Here is a 24,584-nt window from a genome sequence, read left to right as displayed (position 1 = left end):
GTAAATCCCAGCCCTGCACAGCACCAAGCTTTTTCCTCTGGGGCCATCTGCCGGCTTTTGTGCAGATGCTTGTTAGGACCTTTCTAGGACAATGACTGCTTTATCAGGTGCATCAAAGGTGAGTGATGTTGGAGTAGTTCAGCATGATTTCTCATAAAGCTGTAGTCCAGGCCGTGCTAGAGGCTGCATCTTTACATCCCACATGCCACCATAACTCCAACCATTGCACAATTCTTACATTGGTCTGAAGATTGTAAAAAGGAAAAAAAAAAAATCCAGCCCTACTTCAAATACTTCTCTTGCAATCAGAGATGTTCTCACCCCTTCCCCATGTGTGTGCCATGTTTAATCCAACAATAGCCCTAAACTTTAATAATTGTGGGGGTAAGGGACTCTAAACCCTTCCTCCACCGAACACCTCCAGCCAACATTAATCTATTCACCTAAGACTTTTCCAAACAAAACTATGAATGAGAGAGTTCATTTCCAGACTGACACTTAGAAACAAAGTCACCAACTGATTCATATTTAATTTCTTAAAGAATCAATCTTAGTCAGTATACTACTGAATCAAGAATAGATTACATTTTTATTTGTACATGATCATTCCAGGGTAATTCTACCAACAGGCATATGTTTGTATCATGCTGCTACTGAACTGCAGTGTATTATAAACTAATTTTCAAGCTGCTTAACTCAAGAATGGCTAGTATCATTAAAAAAAATCCCAACAAAACACTAAAACCAACACATCAACCCACACCACTCCAGTCAAATCAAACACCTCTCTCCCCTCACCCCTCCAGCATGTTTTATGACTGTTTGAACATTCATGAAGAAACCTTCAATCCTAGCACGTTCCATTCAAAAATATTTTATGAAACAAAAATATCCCCTATTAACAGAAAAATGTATGCTGACCCACCAACAGCAATTTGCATCTGAAAAGCTTACTACCTTTCAAAAAAGTTTGCTCTCTTAGACTAGAGACAGACTGATATGCTTTCCAATTTAAGAGCTCCAGCTGCTATAATTCAAGATTCTATAGCCCAGCCATGCATGTCATTTAAGCATAGACCTTTTCCACCACAATAAGTACCCTTCTGCTTTCTGTGCTAGGTTTCTCTACTTAGCTCTGTTCCACTGCAGCCACATGTATTCAGACAGGAGGAATTGGGAAAAGCCACTTGCTATATACATTGGTCCAGATCGCATGCAGTTACATGTGAAAGTGCACTGGAAAAACTTCAATCTATCTGACCAAAAGGTTTCTAAAAGGAAAATAATTATTTCCTGTGTGTTGTTACAGCATCCCCAGTTCTCCGAGGTGAAAAATTAATAATAAGCTTCTTTAGAGAACATCGTGATAATGGATGCATTACTGTTAGAAATCCTTAGCAATACAGATATCAAAGGAAATATTAGGTCTGTTTATGCATTAGTTATTTTCATGAATAATGCTACAAAGCTTTTTAATTATTTCCTAATCCTCAAGACAATTGTTTGGGCTCAGAATATTCTCAAATTTGAGACATATCGGAAAGGCCACAGAAGACAAAACAGACATTCTTTGGTATTTTTGGCATTCTACTGCATTGCAATGATACTTAAACCTCAATACTAAGTCTTGCAAATCTGTACTGTAAAGATGCTGGAGTTCTTAACAAAACGATCCCTTTTTTGTCTGCTGGCTGGTTGTGTAACATATAAAGCAGCCCTGTCAAACTAACAAAACCCAGTGCTTCTCCACAACCCACAGCCAATGAAAAATCCCCTCGAGTGACATATCCCAAGAGAGTTCTGGAGCAGTGGGAAGTAACATCGGGGAGAGCATCTGCCCAAAGACCAAGAATGAGATCTTCATGTTCCTCAGTTGCTTCTTTATCTGGAACACCCAGAGGGTCACCTTCTAGAGCCTTCATGGTATCCTTTTTCTTCTTCTTCTTCTCCTCTTTTAATTTTTGCACCTTGTGCTTGAATATGTCACGATGTTTGGGTTCTTGAGGACCACAGAAAAGTTTGTTTTTGCTTAGATGTAGCAAGTCGTCTTCTGTTGGGATGCAAATCATAGCATGTAATTCAGGGTTCCCCTTTCTCAAGAGAGACAGGTTGACCCATACGAGAGCCCTTGGATAGCTCATCAAGATTGGCAAAAAGACATCTTCAGTCATTTCCTTCTGCCCCAGTCGAGAAATAAGGCGGATTCGCCGATCTTTACCAGCAGTGGGATAGCACCAGGCTGATAACTGCATTAGTAGTTTCTCATTCCTATTAAAAAATTTAAAAATAAACATCAAGGATAGTTACTAATAAGTCCTACAACAGAAACCAAGTGCCCTGCATATTTGTAAGAGCATGATTAGAAAAAGCCCTGGGGCTCTCTGTAACCTTCCAAGCTGGTATTTGTATTATGCTTAGCACAAAAAGGGTGAGTGGAATTCGTGTGTGAAGCTATTTCTTAAGAAGAAAACATTACTTGTTAAAACCACCAAAACCTGTTAAATCACAAATGCTCTAAAACCTTCAACAACATTAATGCAGTTCAGAACTGCCAATGTTTTCTTCCCCTGATAACTACACAAAAATGAAAAACTTGCATTCAGGCACTTTCCAAACACTGTTGCTGCCCTCATGCGTTGCATTGGAATGCAGGGGATTCTCTTTTTTTTTTTTTTTATATAGACTTTATTAAGTAGTGCAAGAACCACCTGTAACGATGTTATTAGAAAAGAGAATGCAAGCTGATTTACACAGCAACAGTTTTAAAATCACAAACAGGAGACTCTAGAAGCTCCATCCACGTGGAAGCAGACAGAATACACCAACTCCAAGAACACAGTAAACTCAAGAGTGTTAAATTAAAGATAATTCAAGACATTTACTTCATCTCGTCACAAAGTTGGCTGGAGAAAAGCAGGACTTTCACTCAACAGCAAATTCTGATTTATGACAAAACTACTTAACCTCCTCACTGTATTTGGATCAAATAATTCTCTCGTATTAATAATCAAGTCTGAGCTCTTCCCTTCCCCAATTCAATAATACCCAACAAAGCAATAACACCTCACATCTGTGTACCAGTTTGACATACCTGAGAACAATAAAGTCATTTGTCATAGTTTCACATCTCTCACCAAAGTCTTGGGTGCCTGTAACATCCTCTGTCTTTAGGGCACTCTCAGAGCTTGTTACTTCCATGGTCTCCTCTACCTCACGAGTCTCAGGGGAGGCTTCTTTGACCACTTCTGCTTTGGAGTCACAAAAGCTATGCCCTTCAGTTACGCAGCGCTCAGGGTGTGGGGAAGATGGACATACAAGTTCTCTTGAAGCTTTCATTCTTCCTTCCCAGTTCTTTGTCAGCTGCCCCCAAGGACAGACAAAAGGGGATAGAGTGCCCAGCTTGACATAATTTGCCCTTTTTGCAGGTGGACGTCTAAATGATAAATTAAATGAGTAAGAATATTTGTTTCCTGGGCCCTTGTTTAGTCCCTAGCACTTCAAAAGACTTTCTACTTTGTCCTACTGGTCTAATATAATTTTCTGTTTTCAAAACCAAGTATTTAGAAAGTTGACTTTGCATTCCCTTTGTAATCTCACCAAACAAGAATTTTATACTTCCAGACAACACTGCTGTATTTCTGACCACCATATCCTCTCAGACATGCTGGATATTTCTATGTACTGTGACTGACACCACCACCTTCTCCTCTGAACTTCTACCCCCCTGCTCCTAGCTGGAAGGGGATCCAACACCAGCTGGTGCAGAGGACACTTCCAGATACTCCATGCTCATGGTTAAGAGTTCTGTGTTTATGGTAGTGAAAATGCAAACTTCAGAATACCTGGTATTTAAAAAGTGGACAGTGAAATATCCCTCTTCATTTAGTTTGTTCTTTAACACTTAGTACATACATTTATATTCTGCCTTTGCCTACCTTCTCCCTCATTTGTTGCTAAGGGAGCTTGAAATACTTTGTTTATTTTATTGTTACGCAGCCTTGTTCTAGCCTTATAACTGAGAATATCTCTGGGAATAGAAAGTCTCAGTTAATTTATATGCCCAATTTAGCATAGCTTTTCTGTTAAATATATCTAAGATTCTCTTCTTTTTTATACAGCACTAGGATTTGAAACACTAGTGAAAGACCTCAATAAAATCCAAGTCTAAATGAACACAACAGGCAATTAAGACAATATTTTAATATTTTCATTCATGCAATCAATTTTTAAGTTAATATTACCGTTTGAATTTTTCAAGAAGACTGGTTTCCAGTTCTTTGGCAAACTGCACTCCAGCCTGACAGTCTGGGAAATCATTTGGAGTGTGAGGTGTTTTTTGATACTCAGAATGCTTTAAAGCCTCTTGCAAGCCACCGACTCTTACACCTCGATATATCTGTTATAAAAACCAAAACCCAAGAAAGCAATGTTTGTACTGATTCTGGGTTACTAACAAACAAAAACATTAATGCTCTGGAAGCTACTGACTTAGAAAATCGGAAGCCTGTTCCTTTAGCTTTCAAAAAATAAACTTAAGTATGGTTTTCACAGTTCTAGGTGTTCATTTCAACAAAAATGTTAGTCATGCTCTTTAAATTTAATTCTGAAAAACTATCAACAAAACTGAAGGGAATTTCACAGGTTCTGATCTTGTATGTTGCCAGGAATGTCACGTTACTTTGACAAAATCACTGCCCAATTTATTTTAACTGTACAATAGGTATCACTGCAATTAATCCCCCTGCACGTTCTAAAGCATAAATTTAACTGCAGAAAGACATTAAAACTGCCATCTAAACATTCAAAGCAGGATGTTTTAAACAGCACCAGAGGAGTAGTTAAGCTTAACTCAAACTTTGTGTTTCAAGCTCTCTCCCAAATCAGAGGCAACTAATTTGTTGCCAGAGTGGTGGAGACAACCAAGCTGGAAATGGATTAGCAGCAGCACCAAATGATTTCTTTTCAGAGGTATATGACTGTAGAAACGCAAAACTGAAGAGCTATAGCATCAGCTTTCTCTCCTTACTCCCCACACTGATTTCCTGCCTTAGACTGCCATGTGGACACAGTTACACCTGACAGAAGATATGGAAAGCTATTGTTTATTTTTAAGATTTTAAGACCAAGCCTCTGCCATCAACCAGTTCATACACCCTTTTTTAAAGTGGGATTTTGATCCTGTAATTGTGAATTGGTTACACAATATGAACTCTATTCTCTAAAATAAATTTCTGTGAACCAAATTACATAATCTCTCATGTTTACTTGCAATTTAGAATGAAAGTCACTTACAAAAGGAATCCAGAAAGCCATGCCCCAGCCCTTTGGGAGATAGATATCCCAGCCACTCCCCCATCCTGGTCGATCTTCTCCAGTCATTTTCCCTGGCTGCTGCACCAACAGTATGGGAATCTTAGATTCACAAGGACCCAAATCAAGGTGTGATCCAGGCACCAGTAATTGAGCTCTCATGTGGTTTAAATCCTAAGAAGGAGACATTTCCCATAAGTTAGTAACCATTTTTCCCTCTTCCATATACCCTTCCAAGATACAGAGAGGAGGTAAGCTTATAACTAGGAAAAATATGCTAGTAATATACTACATACGTGAACTGACCTTTATCAAGGCATAAAAAATGTTTTTAGAAAAAAGTATTAAACACCCTTTTTCTCCCTTTATTACTCCATAGACCTCGACAGAGAGCAGGTAAAGAAACTTAAAGCAAAAATCTACAGCACGGATGAAGGAAGAAAAGCTATTGCAACTTGGTATTTATAGATTTGTGCACAAGACTAGACTGAACAGGTGCTTCCAGACAGTCTGTCAATACATGAAGCAAATCTGAACTACATCCAGGGAGATGGAAGAACATTTGGTCACGAAACAGTTTCACATAAAGCATGCTGGCACCAAGGCTTTGTCAATCACCAGTTGTTGTATTTCACTGTACCACATTAAGGATACATTTATAAAAAACCCAGACCAGCAGACTGCCTCTTTACGTGTCCCTTCTGCATCATCTGTTTGATAAGGTAAACATGACATTTCATGACAGTATGAACACTGTCATATGCAAAAAGATTGTGCCAATAACTGTCATGTACTAGTGTAGTATTTAGTAAGTACTCTGCTTTTTTTTACACTACGTCAGCCAGTTTGAAAAAGCACAAAACTAATTTTCATAAAGAGAATACTTAGATTTTTCTGCCATACAATTTTTTTCTCTTTTTGATAACAATGGTTCCAAAAATTGATCACCTCTTGTGACTAAATCACCTTTTTAGCCATGCATTTTATGGGTTGCTCCTCCACTGCCAACAGAAGTGTCAAGATAGGAGATTTCAAGCCTGTAACAGCACATATAAAGCTTTCTACAAATCAGAGGTTATTGCCCAGAATGCCCACAACACAGTGTGCTGCAGTTCAGAATGACAACTTCCAACTTCTGCAATTCTTCTGTCAGGAGAATCGTCCTGGCTGTGACTGAGCAGCAAATGGCCAGAGGCTCTCTGTGCCACTTCATCCCTTTTATCTGTTGCACTGGAGTCAAGGTGATACAGGAAAATCCAATTCCAAACCCTTCTGATAAATAAACCTACAACTATTTAGGCCTGTAGACAATCCAATAAAGCTTTCTTTTGAGTCATGAACAATGATTGTGCAAGAACATTACACAAAGGCTACAAAACAAACACTTCAACTCAGCAGCTAGATACCGTGACATCGGGAAACTGCTGCTCTTGGATTTATACAAGTTTCAAGAGTCTTGCTCTACGGACTCTATGGACCATTAGCCATTTTCTCCATGGCAATTCATCTTCTTAGTTACCTGCTCCGAGATTTTATTTTCAGTGACGTTCTTACAGATGTCCTGGTCCCAGATAAAGCTGTGAGCACAGTCTACAGGTACACCCTCCAGGTACAGCTGCCTAACTTTATCATTATCTACAAAAGAAGAGAACCTTCAAACAATGTTTGTTGCTTAAGTATCAAGTTTAAAACCACTATACTATCATAATACAGTGAGCAGACAACTACAGAAACAGACTACTAAAAGCTTAACAAGCATCACTGCTTCTGGAATATCTTACTATCACATCACTATCCAAATAAAAAATATGAAATAAACTGGTTCAGAAGCATTAACCTGGTGTTCTCTTACAGGCATTTCTTATTACAAATGACATCACTTTTGGCAATGCAAGTTTTATCTTTACTGTGCCACCTTTAACATTCTAGAATCTGACCTTTTAGGCAGTGTGAAGCTCAACAGGTTTGGTACAAATCAGAAACAGCAACATTACAAAGCCTGAAATAAGTCTGCCTAAGTAAACTTGTAAGAGAAGCAAGGACAAACTTTAAGAACTGCACCTATAGGAAATACTTTTATGGATATGACTAGCATGCAACTACTTATTTAGCACTAGCTTCCCACTCTGAATCTCTTCAGGCTCTGAACTTCAGGGAAGGGACTATTCCTTGCTTACATCTGCACAGACCAACAGTTGTGTGCATTACTGAAGATAAATAACATTTTAAGCTTTAAAACTGGTTGCTGAAGTATTAAATAACCTATCTCTTCTTCGGCTTTGCAATCTAAACAAAGAAAAATGTATACGTACCTTTAGTGATCTATGGATTAAAAGCCTTCAGCGTACAGTATGTAATGCATGCTGATACATGTTCTTAAGTAAAATAATTCTTAACAATAAGTAATGTAATGAAATTATTAATAGCTCTGTGATTAAAATTTACAGGGACTGCTGCTCATTTTGTCATCCACAAGGTCTTAGATATTAAACAAACATTATGTGTTGGGTTTTGTTTTGTTTTTTAAAGCACAGAATCTTTCAAAAGAAGATTCAGCTAATTTTTCTAGTTATTGTTGACAAAGACTTTGAGCACAGAAGACAGATTATTCAGTGGTACTAACACAATAGGTACTACCAAACATAACTGCAATAATTATTTATTTTAAATCTCTAATTTTTAAGATGTTCCCATTACTAAGAGTTGCAAAAATCCTTTGAAATATTAAATATGGCAGCACTCCTGACAGTTTGATGGTGTTACTAAGTTGATACTTGCTATGTGTCCTTGCTGATGAATTATATTCACATGAGAGGAAGAAACACTAAAGAAATTGCCAGATTAGGGTGGCATTCCTTCAGATTAAGAATGATAAAACTAAAAAGTAAATCCTTGCCAATTCCCTGCCAATTAAACCAGAATTCCTTCTCAGACCAAAAATTAAGGACAGGAACCTGAGCAGAATCTTAAGAGCTCAACACTCCTAGAGGCAAAACACATTCTGTCTGCAGATACAGCAAATATCAATGCCTCAGAGGAAGAAGAAAAAGACAGCAACAAAACTCTGCTTAGTGATGGAAAATCCCTTCCTGATTCTTACAGAAAACCAAGGGGAAAGGGCACATAATTACAAGCAAACGTAAGGTAAGGGAAGTGACTTTTCTATCTTGTGTATAGAGAGCTTTTGTGAACAACAGAATCTCTTTATGCTAAATTATTTAAACATGTTCTAGTTCCTTCAACTGTAAATTATTCACTATAACTTCCTCTGAATTATTGTTTACCACTTTATATTACTACAGTTCATGCAGTCTATCCTTGTCATACTCTTGGGAGTTCTCTACAATTCCTATATTCTATAATGGCATGAATTTTTTTTTCCACTTTAGAAAGCCCTTTTAAATCAGTCTCTTACCATCACCACAGTCCACCCAATATCCCACTCACTACACTAAAATATCCTTCTCTAACTTGATACATTCGTTCTCCTTGATCCTCTTGATCACTGAATTTGGGAGAATTTAATCTCTCTACTAAGCATACTGTAATTCACACATTAATTCATAATTCATACATTATCCCAAATCCTCACACAAGTACTCTTATTTCTTACCTCTCTCCTGTTTTCTTCAGTCCTCATTTTAAGACTGCAGGGGAAATAACCCTACTGATGAGTAAGCTGCTGATGATAGTGGAAGATGTTAGAGCTAATATAGGAAATAGGAAGTTGTATTACTAAGCACACAGGTCTCAGTGACAATCAGCACATTATCTACTTCTGCTGGTGTCGATGGTTAGTGCTTAGACAATACAGGCAGATAGAGAAAGATTTTATTCCATTTCAAGCTGTTGTTCTAATTTGCATAGCTGATTATCTTAACAGTCTTAGAAGATAGGCCTAAGAGTAAGAGTTCTTCTATTTGAATTTTTTCCTTCCCTCTATAAGCAAAAATGTCAGCATTGCTAGGGAGTGGTTTCAGAGCCATATGTACGTCGGGGCGCATGGTACCAAGAAAACTGATGCCAGATACCTAAATTTCTGCAAGAGGTGTGTTTACTGGCAAGGACTTGGGCTCTGCATCTGCAGAAGGAACTTTAGCTCACTTATCTTTCATGATGTATTCTCCTTCTATGCATCTCATTCACTGACTGTTTAAAAGTTCCACCATACTCCATATTGAACAGTTTTTAAGGCATGGGAATTTGCATTCTCCCACAGAAGACAGTAAAAGTATATTAAAATGTCTGAAGTGTACTTTAAAATGGAGAAAAGAACAGCACTAATTTGCAGTCATGTAAGCACTGGTTGCTTACCAGAAGTCTTGACTTCCTGAAGGCATAGACCTGCTGAGAAGGCAGCGAAAAGTGATTTACTCACAAAGTTTCTATCCCCCAGCCTGAAGGGAAGAGGACAGTTCCTTGATTAAATCCCATCAGCACATGTCTGTAATACACAGCTTGCACACATGCATATGCATTCAGGAGTGAGAATAACTGGGGAAGACTGAAATTACCTTTGATTTGTTAGCATGTCACTCACAAGGGAAAAACTACACAGGCGTATCTTAGAACAGCATTTTGGAAAAAAGGGATATGGACAGACATGTATCGTTTCACAGATTGTCTCTACGACAATCCACGAGCAAAGATGACAGCTGTAACTTACCTAAACTGTTCGCTCATTTGACAAGCAATCCATCTTTAAGTTAACAAAGATGTCCTATGAAAATCAGTTAGCTTTTATACAATTTTAAACAAGAGAGGCTAAAACACATACAGAATCTGCGAACATACGCAATGCCATTTCAATCTTACTAATACTAACAGAATGTCCAAGAAACAAAAAGAGGAGGAAAGTGAGGAATACAGCAAGGGTTCCTTTTTATTGCTCAATCAGCATGACACATCATTAAGGCAAATGAAAAAATACTGATATTTCTTAAATAAAGATCAGCTCACTGTATTACCACATCTGAGTAAAATTACATCAAAACCAAGGCTCAGAAATTTTATGTAGTTCTAAGGCTCACAAGATTTCTTCTTAGAGAAGGGGCAAATGAATACCACCCAAATGGAATAACAGATCTTGGAAAAGTTTAGCTTTGTTTTGGGTGGGTGTTACTGTGGAAATGTTGATGATAATACTATTGATGTAGTGATGTATACTATAAGCCATGATTAAATTCCTTCCTTTTTTGGTTAAACAAATTGCCCGCCAAATAATTGGAGGATAGTCTCCATTCCTGAGTCACTCTTGGCAAAAGAGCCAGTAGAATTGAGGGGACAGAACTGACTGGAAAAATGCTGGCAAAAATGCTAAATCAAACTAGAATAATCTTTGGGAGGATGTTGCTTTTGAAGAAATTCTTGCTGGATATTTCAGGAATCTGACTTCAAGTGTGGCCAATAACAGGGTCCTGGGGAAAAGTACAACACTACAATCAGTATGTAGCGCTGCATTTCCTCACTCTGCCTGTTTCTCGTCACTTGTGACTTACAGACTTCTTCAGTTAGAAATTATTCTTTTGCGCTTAGTGGCCTTCAGTAGGTTTCCCTTCATATATTTAACTGATTTTTTTAAACTCCTGCAAACTTGCCAGGCAATCAAGAAGGCTTATAGGAAAAAGGAGTAAATCTAATTGGTGTACAGAGGCAGTGAAATATGCAACAGGATCCCATGCTCCAAGATTACAAACTAAACTGGTAGAATTTGGGAAGACCTTATAATGGGTCCTGAAACAGTGAACAGTGGCAAGAAAGCATAATGCTTGCATAGAGAGAACACATTAGACATAAAATGCATTTTCTAGAAGTATTTTAAAAAATGTTAACTTTTCTGCTTTTAGCTACTTGAATAAAGAGGCCAATTAAGGTAGGGCTATAGCACAGGTAGTAGCTGTCAGAGTCAACTATAGCATCAGTTTAGGAGCAACAGTCTTTGGAAAGTAACTGTAGCCTCTCTTTCCAACTGACACCTAGGAATACTCAGGGAAACAGGAGAGCTGCAGTTGGACCTGAATCTTGAGCTTCTCAGGTAGGAGATGGACTACCATACCATAGGGTTTCCCCACTGCACATGTACTATGGATGCAGGAGATTGTGAATGATCCTGTAACCCTTCCCACAGAGCATTAGGAAGTCACTCAGGTGGGAAATGTGGAAAACAGCAGCCACATTCCCTGCTGAACCATTAGTCCCTCCTATTCTCTCCTTAACTACTTCTTGTAGGAGGGCTGCCTTCTCTTCTACTTGCTTATCATTGTCCTTTTCATTTACTACTAGAAGACAGCTATACTATCTGTCTTCTTTCATCCTTCTACCTACTCAACTTAGTAGTGTATAACACCAATTCCTTTAGCAGAACCTAAGTTAGAAGGTATCATGCAGTTCACCTTTCCTTTCTAGCTGAACAAGGACCTTCTCCCTCTGAATAAAAGTCAGAGAGGACAGACGCAGTTAAGTTCATAATGAAACAAAAAAAACCCCTCAGCAACATCAGCTCTTCCGAGTGTCTGTAGTTTAGAAAATTTTTTGCAAGTGAAGGATAACCCCAAGTAGAAAGATCTTGAAGACGGCCATTTCTAGCCAGCCAAAAGGCATAGGTATTACCTTCCTCTTGACTCCCTATTTTACATCATTATCTCTACCATAGCCCTCCTTCCTGAGGGACAACCAGTGAGAGAAAACACTATGAGACATTTCCAATGCCTAGATGCCTTCTGCTGATCTTGCCTGCTTGAGCACATCTTTACAGACATGACAAGCAGAATGAAGGGAGTTGAATTACTTCTTGTAGTTGCTAACTCCTCTACAGCTCAAACCAGTACCTGTAAACAAGTGCTCACCTTACTTCTCAGCAGGAAGGAACCAAAGTAGAGGTCATTTATGCCGTAGCATTTCCAACAGGAACATTAGTGATGAGAAAGTTAGCTGAGCAGAACTAATTAACAGAAGAAAGTCTGTTCTAGATACAGAGTAATAGAGTTGTGCAGAGACATAAAAGACAGTAACTGAAATAGATGTTCAACCTGATTTATGTGAAAGGTGAGGCTAGATTACTGTCTTGCAAACACACCAAAGTAGTAAAGTATTTTCAATCTCCTGAACCTTCAACTTGACCTATTTGCTGCTGCTTGCTAGCTGGCTATTGTGTTTCTCATTATTAGGTGAGGCAGTCTGTGTCTAGTCAGCTTAACTGGAAACACCTACACAGCACTGTACACAAACCCCATTGTATACTGTATATGCTCTTGCACATTTTTCAAGGACATTCATATCCAACTGAATTTGAATTTTGCCCTGAAATGTTGTGTAAGTCAACACTGAAATGAAAGTTTCATAAGTCACCCTTGCATCTTTCATTTCTTAACATAATCAGCATCTTGGCCATCTGAAATGCTAATCATGCAATGGTAATTTTTTTTTTCTTCCATTGGAATCACAACTTTCATCACTGTAGGACTATAAACCAGAATATCTTCTTGGAGAAATAAACAGCATCAGGAAGACTAAATGTCAAACAGAAACTTACTAAGTAGCTTTTAGCACCTGGTTGGCCTTGCCAGGATTCGAACCTGGATCATCTGTATGGTCAGACAGAGGCTTCCACTGAGCACAAGACCAGCTTTGGTGCATGACCCTCCCTCACAATTGCTCTTCTAAAACCTATGCAACTTTCAAGCTGTTTCTGTTCTGCCAGGGGCTGTGGAAAGGGTAAGGAAACATTGTGAAATCGAATGCTAGTGGAAAACAGCAAGAGATAATCAGTAGATGATAGCAAATGAAAACAAAAGTGTAGAGAGAAACTGAATCTGTTGCCTTTGGCAGTTCCACAAGAAGCATAATATAAGCAAGGCATTTTACCTTGGTATTTTTCAAAGTCTGGCATGGCTTTTATCTTCTTTTTTGGCAAATTGACTCGAGGATCTCCAACAGTGAGGCCCAGTATTGTACCTGGTGGCATTTCTGATGGTGAACTTATCCCTTTAAAAATACACAGATGAACATTGCCATGAAACCACCAACTAAGTTGTGATTTTCTTCTGCACTATTTTGTGCATTTTTGCTTGCAGGGACATGACATCACTGTAAGCCAGAGAAGCCATCCAGAGTACTCAATTTAACATATTTTGAAAACTCACCGATGCTTGTTAAATGTCCAATAACCAAAGACAACAATAGCAGCGTAAGACAGTCTGCAGTTACATTTATGCTAATTTGCAATTACATTTATGCTTAGCACAGAAGTGAGAACACTCTCACAACTTACAGACTCAGTTCATCCTTTGCATTTGGCATATCTCTTAAGAAACAAACAAACTTTGTTCTATACTCGTCTTCCAGAGAAAGAAAATTTTAAAATGTTTTTTAAAAGTTTTACCTCATCTCTGCTTAACTGCCTCACACTGAATAGCTCGAGTAGTGCGTGAGATCTACCAAAGCCAGTTCCTTACCTGCTTCAGTGCTAGAAAGTGAGATGTTATTAACTTTATGATACTTTACAACTCAGCCAGCTATACAACTACTCATTAGAAATGAAAATATATAAAGCAAGGTATAATACTTTCACTTTGTGTAGGAGCCTCTCATTTTATTTGTGGAGGTATTGTACAACTTAGTGCATTAATTTGATTCGTATTGGGGGGAGACTAAGAGTACATGTCAGACTGTATATCCCATCAGCAATCTCAATCTAAATTCATGAAGATAAGAAACAAGATTCAGTTTATCTATTAAGAGTTTGGACTACACAGAGGATTAAAATACCCTTAAAAAAACTTAATGTAACATTTCTCAAATCTTTGACATGCCATAGTAATTATCTAAGCACATGCTCAGTGGCATTACTCTCCTGATCAAGCAAAAAATAAGCATTTCCAATTGAAGTCAACTTATTAGCATGCCAGTTTTGGCCACTAGGGTTTAAGGGATTCCCCCTCCTCCCATAGCACCCACATGCCTAAATACCTTCTAATAGCTCAAAGATAGCACTTTGATGTTGATGAAGAGATACTTTTTCAGAGTCCTTGCAGTTTTCTACCCACCAGTTATTCAGTTCTGTCTCTGAATCTGCCATTTCCTGGAAAATAACACATCTAGTCAAACTCAAGTGGTTAATCAGTATTTTCTATCAGTATGAATTAACTCTCAGTTTCCTTTAACCACTATGGTCACTTTCTTCCTCTTCAAGTTTCAAACCAAAATAATTTTTTCCTGATGCAGTCTATTCCTATATTCCACTTTACAGTAATTTTCATTAAGCACTTCAATTTAACTTGTGTTCCAAAAATAAACAAAGCAATCCACAATGCTTCCTAATTCTGTCATTAATTATTTCTTACAGAAAGCCAGAGATTTCATGACCTCGCCACGTTTGCTGCAAGAGACAAAAAACCCCCATTAAAACCACAGCAATGCTATGTGTCAAGAGGTCAATAAAATACAAAATCCTGGGGAAAGTGCATAATTTAATGAAAACAAAAAAGTTTCCTAAACCTTTCACATCTTGCCCTTTAGCTCTAGGTGCTCTAGCTCACTGCTCAAGAAACATGATCTGTGGTTTCTTAGAGTATATGAAGTATTCTGGACCTCTCAGAAGAATACACTACTACAGCAGAAACTATACAACCTGCTCAACAGCACCATCAGTTCTATTTTTTTTCCCCACCCTCACTTAAAATCCATATAGGAGTTCTTCCTGAAATCAGCATTAGTCAAAAAGAGAATCTAAGAAAGTAGAAATACATAGGTTCACCTTTATAATAAGTAAGGCTAGATAGTTTATGATTCTTTCTAGCAAAACCAAGCTTGCACATTCTAGAAACCTTATCAAAATTACGGTAATATCCATTCTGCCCATTTCCTTACTGTTTGGAGAGAAGCAGCTTTCAAGGTCTCTGTAAGGACAGAGTGTGATAATGGGCCAATCAGCCGGTATCTGAGAATCTCCATGGTTCTATCACTGAAACACAAGGAAAATTTCAGGTGAATTTACAATCATACAACACATAATTTTTTCCCCTGTACTGTTAAGCCAGAATTCAGCTATTATTAAGTGGTTATGGGTCACGGTTTCTGATTCTAATATGAACAAACCTGATCACAATGCTAGTAGTCTGTGAGACCCAACAGTAGGACTGGAAGGGATCTCTAGTGCCGTCACCGATTATTTTTTTCACTGGCACAGCTTTTTCTCCTTCTTTATCCTCCTTCTTTCTTTTCTTGCCAAGGCTCAGAACACCATCCATTTGGTTTTCCTCTTGAATTGATGTCGTAACAGGCTCAGGAATATAGATTTCTTCAGGCTCTGAACACTGAAAAATTGCTTTTAACTCTCTCAGTATGTCCTTAAGAAAAATGAAAAGTTTGGATCAGGATGATAAGCAGAGCATTGCAAAGCTTAAGTACAGTTTTAAGAATTACACTCTGCTATTTTATTTTCCTATATGGATTTAAGGCAATAAACTTCATTCTAATGAAGTCCAGGGCTTACTAGCAAGAGATGAAAGTAACACTGAATGTTGCTAAGAATTTATTCTCACTCAAAATAATGTAAGAAAAACTGATGGGGCACAAAGTTTTACTTTTTTTAAAGTTCATAGCTAAGTATCAGGTTATGATTATTTGTGATGAGACTAAACTTAGTCAGTGGGAAGGCTGTGAATGAATCAAGCAACATCATACTGCAAAAGTATCCTGAAACAAGTGACACTAGGAAACTTTTAACAAGCTCAAACACTACAAAACCTCAGAGGCATGCACCTTCTGTACAAGCTTTACAAAAACAAGGTGCAGAACATAAATATTGTTAGAGCGGAAACAGTCTTAGGACTTTTAATTCCTAAAGCCTTGGATTATATACAGCTTTTCCGCACTTTTCAGAAGCTATCTTCAGCATTAAAAATGTACAATGCATAAAGAAATCCATGTTCAACTATAGAGGAAAAAAAAAAACCTGTTTGAGAGCTGGATGCATCCAGATCCACAAATGTCTGTTTTCAGACCCATCTCTGGGTTTCCAAATAAATGTAACAGGACCTAGCATATCCTCAGGATAGCGATCTGCACGGTAAAGGTTCAGGGAGCCCTCGAATCTTCCAGACAGACAACAAGCCTCTTCAAACGTTAATCCTAAAGAAGGTGATATTTATTGAAAAACAAAATAATCTTTTGTTTCAAAAATTTTTTTAAAATTAAATTCAGTCTGGCTGCTGGGTTGCTAATGCTGTACCACATTTAGTGTGGTACATAAACAACATAAAGTAAGAACATCTAGTCCTAGTATGAGACATTTTAATCATGTTTTTCAACCAAAATCACAACTCAGTATCAACTCTGTTACTACTGTTGAGATTGACAGAATATTAAAAAAAGAAAAAGGATGGGTCATCCTTCAGTCTATTCAGAACCTTAACTTTATTTTGTACCACATAAATTTTACCTGTGTCAATACTACATATTCGAGCAAGTTGCTTCAGAAGCTCATTCTCTTTACCAGTCAGCTCCAGGCAACAATAATATGATAAGTCCTGAAACAACAGGATAGTGGTAAAGTGAGAATAACTCTTGAAAGTAAGCCTGGCAAGGAAGGGCCAGACAGAGCTTCACAAAATTTACACTGAAGTAGTAATTTTTCATTCAATAAAATTGGTATCAAAAAGAAACAAGTTTTCTTTTTTCACTTAAAATTGTTAGTTATAGGATTGCTGTCAGGCATTTCTCATTTGAAGGACCAATCTGCCTCTCAAACCAACAGACCAAAAAGGACATGGAACAAAGCATCTGTCTTCAATAGCGTCCTGCTCAGGAAGATGATGCAGAGATTCACTGAATCTCTCAGCTCTTGAGAAGACTGAAGATGTAGCATTTCAGTCAGTTACCATAAGAGTCTTCTAAAGGTTCATCTTGTTCTCTGATACTTATTACCCTTCATTACAATTATGAAACCACTCATTTCATACTTAGCAGTTATTAACAGCTGACACAACAGTACTTCAAAGAGACAGAAATATTCACTATAACTAAACAGCTGATTACTTCAATTTGGCAAAATAACAAAGAAAACATAAACGTGGTACCTGAAGAAGGCAGTGTCTTGTCATGGCTCGGTAACAAGCCCTGTAGCTCTTCTCCGTAGGGCTATTTCCTAAACAGTATCCCCATTTCTTTACCATATGAAATCTCTTTGCATGCCAAATATGTGTTTCCAGCCAAATATTCTTTCTTTGCCTGCGATTAAACTCTGCTACCAAATTTATGTGGCGCCGTCTAGCTTTGCGGCATTTAGTCTTTGACTGTTCTTTTTTCTGGTGTACAGCTTTCTCTGCCTGTTTTTAAAAAAGAGGACATTGAAGTAAATCTCAAAAGGACAAACTTCTGTAGAAGAAAAAGGCTGACATATATAAGGATAGAGGAAGCACTAGCATCGAGTTATACTATATTATGATGTTAGTTCTCCATAATTTCTGAGGCTAACTAACATTTTGAAACTATACACAAGCCCCATCCACACAAGCGCATCAAGGTTTGACTGGAACTCATTGATAAACCAAAATAATAAGATCTGCTACTTCCTGTGTGAAGTTTTTGTCCAAAATCAATATATGCATATGAACAAATGAACATGACATTAGGAACACCTGAAGATTTGAGCTCGTACAGAAGCAGCATGGACTCTCAGACTGCCAGGTAGGACCCTGAAGATTTATAATGTGTAAGAGAAAACAAGAAAGGACTGTGGTGATGTCTTGACCAAATTCTTGATAAATACCCAGTCAAGGTCTGAATTATGGGTGAATGCATGGCTGCAGAGGAAGGCTTGACTCTCTCAGTGTTTGGTTTGTCTTTTTGCAAGGATAAGTGGTAGAAATATGGACCGTAAGACACACAAAAAAATTTACTCATGCGTCCTTCATAAGCTCACCAAGAATAGCTGACAATAGACCACTGGTTATAAGAATAGCAAAGGAATAAGAATGCTAGATCACTGCCAAGAGCACAGAAAACAGTGAAGCAACCAATGGATTCTAAACAGAAATGCACAAAAAAATAAAATACGTTCCCATTGGACCCATCATTCTATCTCAGATTAGGCAATATAAACCACTGGATCAATGGTATGTGAGTGACTGGTTCAGAAAGACAGAGAAAAGGGGGTGTGGCACTGTAGATGAAAAATGTATGTCTTCAAACTTATGAAGAGATGATCCAAGTGTTTGGATGAAAATGGTCATGATAAGAGTCTAAGAAAAAGGAAGAAAATGCAGCAGAATTGGAGCAGTTAACTTTGAAGAAGCAGACTTCAAACACTGAAAATAGGCAGAACTTTTACAAAAGAAAACAGCACAGAGGTATGACAAGCTACAAGAAAACACGAAACAAAACAACCTGTGCAAACACGCAAACTATACAAAAAGATCTGAGGAATGAAAACAGCAGAATAAATACACCTGCTCCGAGGCCAATTAAATAATCTCAAAAATCCAAGAATCATACAAGGAGTGGAAACAAGGATGGGAGAATAAGTGTGAGCATGTACAGAGAAGTTAGAAAGCCATCATGTGAAAGGAGTTAAAGCAGAACACAAAAGAACCAAGCATAAACATTAAAAAATCTGGATTATTTAACAAGGATAAAGCACATAACTAACTACACAAAATAGCCCATGCCTCTTCCTTCAGTTCTCAGAAAACAGGCCAAATTGCATCCCTGGTCATGACTAACAAAGCAAAAGGAATGCCAACCAGAGGAGTAAAAGAGATACAGGTTACAGAGATCCAATAAAACACGTCCTAAGGAACATTTGTGGAAGTACGCAAAGCAATTTCTGAATCACAAGTGATTATCTTCAGGAACTCAGGGTGGAGGGAGTAAGGTCTCAAACAACTTAGGACTTGAGAAAAAAGACAATGCAAAGGAAAAAAGAATGCAAAAAATATGTTAATCATCCTTAATACATAGAAAATTTACCAAGCAAACTCACTTGATCACTTTAAGAAGAGTCTAGAGATGATAAAGTGACTAATGCCAAATGTCAGACAGATTAATCTCACAATAAAATCCTACTGAACCAATTTATTTTTTTTTTAATCACACAGGAAGGCCACAGTGAGTAAGCAGCAAGTTAACTCCACAGGAGCATTCTGACTAAATGTTGAGATACTGCCACAAAATTAGTTTCATGAGCAACCAAGAATAGTCAATTAGTAAGTCTTAAGCTGTACGCAGTCTGCCAACAACTCCAACGTACCTCCCATGTTTGAGCTCTAACACATGAACCATCACACAGGTCATGACCAGGTTGTGCTGGCTTGAGGCTGGCAGGGTCACACCCTACAGCTGTGCTGGGGTGCAAGGCACAAAGTGTCACCGAGGACTGTGGGATCACCTGGAATCAATGCACTGCCTGAACAACCCCTCCTGCAGTGGACCCTTTTATCATCACTACTCTAATAGCTTTTCAAGATGTCCAACAATCTCAAAGGCAAGCGGTTAGGGAGATCTACTCAAGCTACTACCTAAAACTGAGACGCTCCTGCATTTTGAATCCAAATCAAAGTTTGAGAACCTGTGTACACAGAGAAGTTTTGCAGATAAGCTCAGGTCTGAACATAAATGTACAGCTGAACACTGTGCTGTATTATATAATGCTGATAATATATCAAATAGTATAAAAAACACTTATACCTCTTTCCTGGCCATCTCTTGGAGCCGCCTGGGTAGGCGTTTAATATTGTGACTCATAGCTCGCCTTCGCATGTGCCTAGGTAGAGTCTGGAAAACTAGAGAGTTTGAAGACTTCTGTGCAACTGCTTTCAACATGGCATTGATCTCAGCAGCACGAGCCTGAGCAAAGGTAGACACTAGAATGAAAAGAACTGCATTAGAGCACCACAAACAGCAAAAGTCAAAGAAAGGGTCACTGGACATAAATTACTGAATTCCAGCAGAACATTCCTAGTACATCAGCCTAATGTCTTCTTGGGATAAAAGTAAATACCGTATACTATTACTGAATAAGTTTCAATTATTTAGATATCTGAACTTAAAAGTATGGTTAAACAAATATTTCTACGTGAATGAATCTCAAAGCCCTGGTATAACCAACAAGTCCTGTTTGCATTAAGTACTTCTTTATTAGAGTAGCAATCTTTTCAGAAAGTATTCAAAGAGATTAAAAAACTTCAGCACGGACAAAAAAGGAAGTAGTAATCATCTCAGACTGCTTTTAAATGATCAAATAAAAATCCAGAGGTTGGTCTTATTCTATTTATGGAAGCATATCAACTATCAGCACCGCCACATTTTGAAAAGTTAATCTGCTCTCCTAATAAACACTCTGTTAGATGAAAAGTTGTCTTTAATTCACATCGTGTGCAAAAACAGTTTCACTGGCAATGTTAAAAGCAAATGATTACCAGTACTCATTTTGCTGCTGCACAGAAACCAAAATGCATACCCCTTGCTATAAATAAGTGAAACTTTTTAACTCAGAAGTCTGAAAAGGACTCATTGAATGCACTGAGCTTGTGTAACAGGGTTTTTGCTAGCAGGGGAGGGGGCTACAGCAGTGGCCTCCTGTGAGAAGCTTCCTGAAGCTCCCCTGGCTCCAAGTTGGACCCACCTCTGGCCAAGGCCAAGACAGCTAGTGATGGTGGCTGTGCCTCTGCAATAACATATTTAAGGGAAACCTGGGAGGAAGAGTCACAAGAAGTCCTCCCACTGAGGAAGAAGGAGCAGCAGACTGACTGCAACTCCCATTCCCTGCCCCCTGCGCTGCTGCAGGTAAGGAGGCAGAGAGATCGGGAACAAAACTGAGCTCAGCAAGAAGGGAGGGGTGGGGGAAATTGTTTTTAAAATGTGGTAATGCTTCTCACTGTCCCACTCTGTCTGCTAAGTGTTGTTGTTAGTGTTTGAATTAAGTGATGTTCTTTTTCTTCCCCTTATGAGTCCTGTCTTGCCTGTGACCATAATGAGCGAGTCATCCCTCTCTGTCCTTATCTTGACTCCTGAGCCTTCTACTTTACTTTCTCCTTCCCATTCCTGAGGGGGAAGGGGTGAGCGAACAGCTGGCCTGGTGCTCAGTTGCCCTCTGGGCTCAAATAAGGACACTGAACATAACGGTCATTCATCCCAGTATCCAACTACTTCTGTATTTTGGAGAAAATCAGAAAAAAACAGAAGAACACAGCATCAGTTCTAATTTTTGCTCTTGCACAAAACCAAAAACAGACAGCAAACTTAATCAAGAGCACGTTGCCCTGGACATATAAATTATGACCTTTTTCTTATATACAAACCTGTTATGTATCTTGGCATTTCCTCAGAAATACTCTGGCGTCCTCCTTGCAATCCTCCTCTTCCTCTTCCTCTCTCTCCTCTGTTCTGTCCTTTTGGAAAATACTGGTCTTTCCTGTAAGAAGGCCCAGATGACTGATTCAAAAATTTCTGTTGCTGATACTGCTGCTCAGAACGAACATCTCCTGGAGGGTTTAGAGATAAAAAGAGGTAAGAGAAAAATGCAAAGCAGCCAGAATGACTGGTAGCTATGCAGTCTTTCCTCACAAGACTGCACTGCACATTCTTCCTATAATACTTAATATTTGTACCTGAAAAAGTAATCAGAAGTCAGAATAATTAAGTTATTTTTTGTAGGAAGAAAGAAAATTTTGCAGTGTCCTGCAGCAAGCCTGCAGCAGATTAAGTAACTTTTGCACATTCTGAAAATGGTACTCAGTCCAGACTTTGCCTCCAATACTCTATCAGATTCAACAGGAAAGACCTGACTAAAATTGGTCTACATAACATCAGTACTGATTTTTACTACTGCATAGTCAGTGTTTTAGTACCAAACTAACAAAGTTAATATTTTTCCCTCTTGCCCCTTGATTTTTTTTCCCCGATAAGGAAATGTATTCTTGTCTCACATGTAATTCTGTTACAGCAACAAATAAGGTAAGCGTGACACATGTATGTTGGTGCAGTAAGTTACTTTTCTGGCACAGGCATTGAAATCAATATTGAAATTAAATAACTAAAATCTACAGTAAGCTTTCTAAGGTACAGAAATACCTTTCAAGGGTGATAAGAACCTAACGATACTTCAAGTTTAAGGGGGCCCTGAAGTCCATGTTTAAAGATTAGTTTATATTCAACCTATTCAGTTAAGTCTTGGTTAAGATTTCTAGTACAACTTTATATATGGTTCGCAGGCAGCTCATGTTGGCCAACTGAACTAAGAAGGCTCTAGACAGCCATTCCCACCACACCACCCACTGCATCAAGATGATTGAGGGAACATGGGGCCATACAGCTCAGGGAGCTCCTCTAGTAAAAATCAACCTGTATGTCAGGAGAAGTGGGGTAAGAGACTAAAAATATTAGATCTGAGGTTGATCAGCCTCTGAAATAAGCCTATCCACTGTCCCAGAAATGATACTTTTGGTATGAGGAATAGCCAGGAGCAGATTCACGTACAACAGCATCAATTTATGTGAACCTAAAACGGCAAAAAGCTCCTTTTTCCATTTCAAATAAGCAGGAAGCCAAGTTTTACGTTCAGCAGCAATGCTGTTGCAGCCCCAATGCAACTACACGTCATGCAGAACTGCAGTAATTCAGGTGAAAAAATAATCTGGGTGGAAACAGAAGTTAGTTTTTATGTAGAATAACTCCTTGATCTGGGTTTTCCACATGGCTGAGAGCAGTACTGTCCAGACAGCGAGGTGAAGGTGAGAAGGAAATAGCTGGGAGAGGTGGACGGATGCTGCCTCAGTCAGCAAATCTGTGCAGACCTACAGCCCAGGTCAATCATGGGAGTGTAACTGGACAGCTATTAACTCATGTCACAAACACACCTTTTCACTATCAAGTTTTCCTAAGAATGAATGAACTAAATATTTTAACCAGAAAATGGAAGAGTGTTTCAAAAGACAGTGCCAGACTTAAGACCTAAAGAAAAATGAAATTATTTCAGGTACTATGTAGATCCATAGTTTTATAACTCCTATTTAGAATTTTTTATTTCCTGTTTCTACAACATGGCCCTATAAAACCAAGATACTAACACTACAGAAGAAGGTTATATGTATGATATTGCATACTATTCAACAGGACAGAAAAGTATAACATAATCTTAGAAGTTTCCTGATACAAATAAAGTTAGAAAAATGTGTTTAATTTGGCAGTACTCCTGCAATGGTATTCCAAAATCTTCAGACAGGGCTGACCATAATTTGCTATGTCATTCTGCCTGCTTAGGAACTCTTCAGTCACCTAAATACATAGTGACACAAGCATTTTTCTGTTCAACCACAAAAATGCAGTTTGTCAACCTCTGAAGGCCTCACAGTAACAGGCCTGCTCTTATCTATGCTTTTTTTTTTCCCCAAAAAAATATAGGTAACAAAATAAAAGCCTGAAAAGGGGAGGGCGGATGGAAATCGAAGTCAAATTAAAGCATACAGGATGCAGGTCAAAACACACAAAGGGAAAAAAGCATCTGGCATGCAGGTTGACAGGATCCTTCAGTCTTCAGCTGCAAAGGTTACCTGTGCACAAAATGCTCCAGCAACTACCTAACAACGCTGCCATTTTAAGGAAGTGCCTTACTGCCTCCTGCCAATACTCTTCCATAGATACAAGCGACAAAAGGCAAATTAGTTGGGTATGCAGATCAAATGGAAAAATAGCGTATTTATCATAAGGCCCGCAGGCTAAACCACCTCCTCCGGCGGCTCCTAAGTCTGACTGAAAGGGAGGTCACTGGATGGGGTATAACATCCAAATTCATTTTAAGAATACAAACCGCAGCGGGCGCCTCTGGATTTGTCGTGTAGTCGAAGGGATGAGAGAAGCGCGTATTAACGAGATTTATGGCAGAACCAGGGCTAAGGGAGCCAACGGCAGAGGACGAAGCCCTGGAGTGCTCTCACACCGGGAACGCCTCACAAGGCACCGGGGCTGCGGAGACGGATACATCCAGCCCGGGGCGGGGGGGGCGGGTACACACGACAGACACCACACAGTCCCTCCACGGTCTCCCACCCTAGCCCTGGGCAGGGGGTCCCCCAGTCGTACCTGAAGGCGGGCAGGCTCTGCTCCCGCCGCCGGGGAAGGGCCCCGGCTCTGCAGGAAGGGTGACGCTGGCCGGCTGGTTCCTCATCTTCTTGGCCCGCTTCTTCTCCCTCGCCCCAGACATCTCCGGCAGGGCCCGGCGGGTGCGGGGAGAGAAGGGTCACACCAACCTGCCCTTCAGGCAGGCCTAAAGGCGCCCG

The 24,584-nt window shown here is 38.9% G+C and overlaps 1 protein-coding gene across 1 annotated transcript; it reads right to left on the bottom strand.

The window, feature by feature from the left end:
- POP1 (POP1 homolog, ribonuclease P/MRP subunit) lies at positions 1–24,578 on the bottom strand. Its single transcript, XM_026842697.1, has 15 exons — positions 24,388–24,578; positions 21,609–21,791; positions 19,996–20,171; positions 17,388–17,636; positions 16,751–16,838; positions 16,265–16,440; positions 15,406–15,656; positions 15,178–15,271; positions 14,278–14,389; positions 13,174–13,293; positions 6,830–6,945; positions 5,293–5,484; positions 4,242–4,396; positions 3,092–3,433; positions 1–2,268 (listed from the first exon to the last, which is right to left on the bottom strand). The coding sequence occupies exons 1-15, from the start codon at positions 24,506–24,508 to the stop codon at positions 1,608–1,610; spliced, it is 3,036 nt and encodes a 1,011-aa protein (XP_026698498.1). The 5' UTR covers positions 24,509–24,578; the 3' UTR covers positions 1–1,607.
- Between the last annotated feature and the right edge of the window lie 6 nt (positions 24,579–24,584).

Source organism: Athene cunicularia (assembly GCF_003259725.1).
Source record: "Athene cunicularia isolate RWA chromosome 2 unlocalized genomic scaffold, athCun1 chr2_part1, whole genome shotgun sequence".
In the NCBI taxonomy this organism is placed as follows: domain Eukaryota; kingdom Metazoa; phylum Chordata; class Aves; order Strigiformes; family Strigidae; genus Athene; species Athene cunicularia.
The sequence above is the reverse complement of the archived record's forward strand: the minus strand, read 5'-3'. Positions and strand labels throughout refer to the sequence as shown.

What these genes read in the sequence shown, in the direction of transcription:
- POP1 (XM_026842697.1), bottom strand. Translation starts at nt 24,508, where the DNA reads ATGTCTGGGGCGAGGGAGAAGAAGCGGGCCAAGAAGATGAGGAACCAG. An exon ending in CAGAGCCTGCCCGCCTTCAG is followed by an intron (nt 21,792 to 24,387) that starts GTACGACTGGGG and finishes TAAACCCTCCAG; the next exon opens with GAGATGTTCGTTCTGAGCAG. An exon ending in CAAGACACTGCCTTCTTCAG is followed by an intron (nt 16,839 to 17,387) that starts GTACCACGTTTA and finishes CTGTTGTTTCAG; the next exon opens with GACTTATCATATTATTGTTG.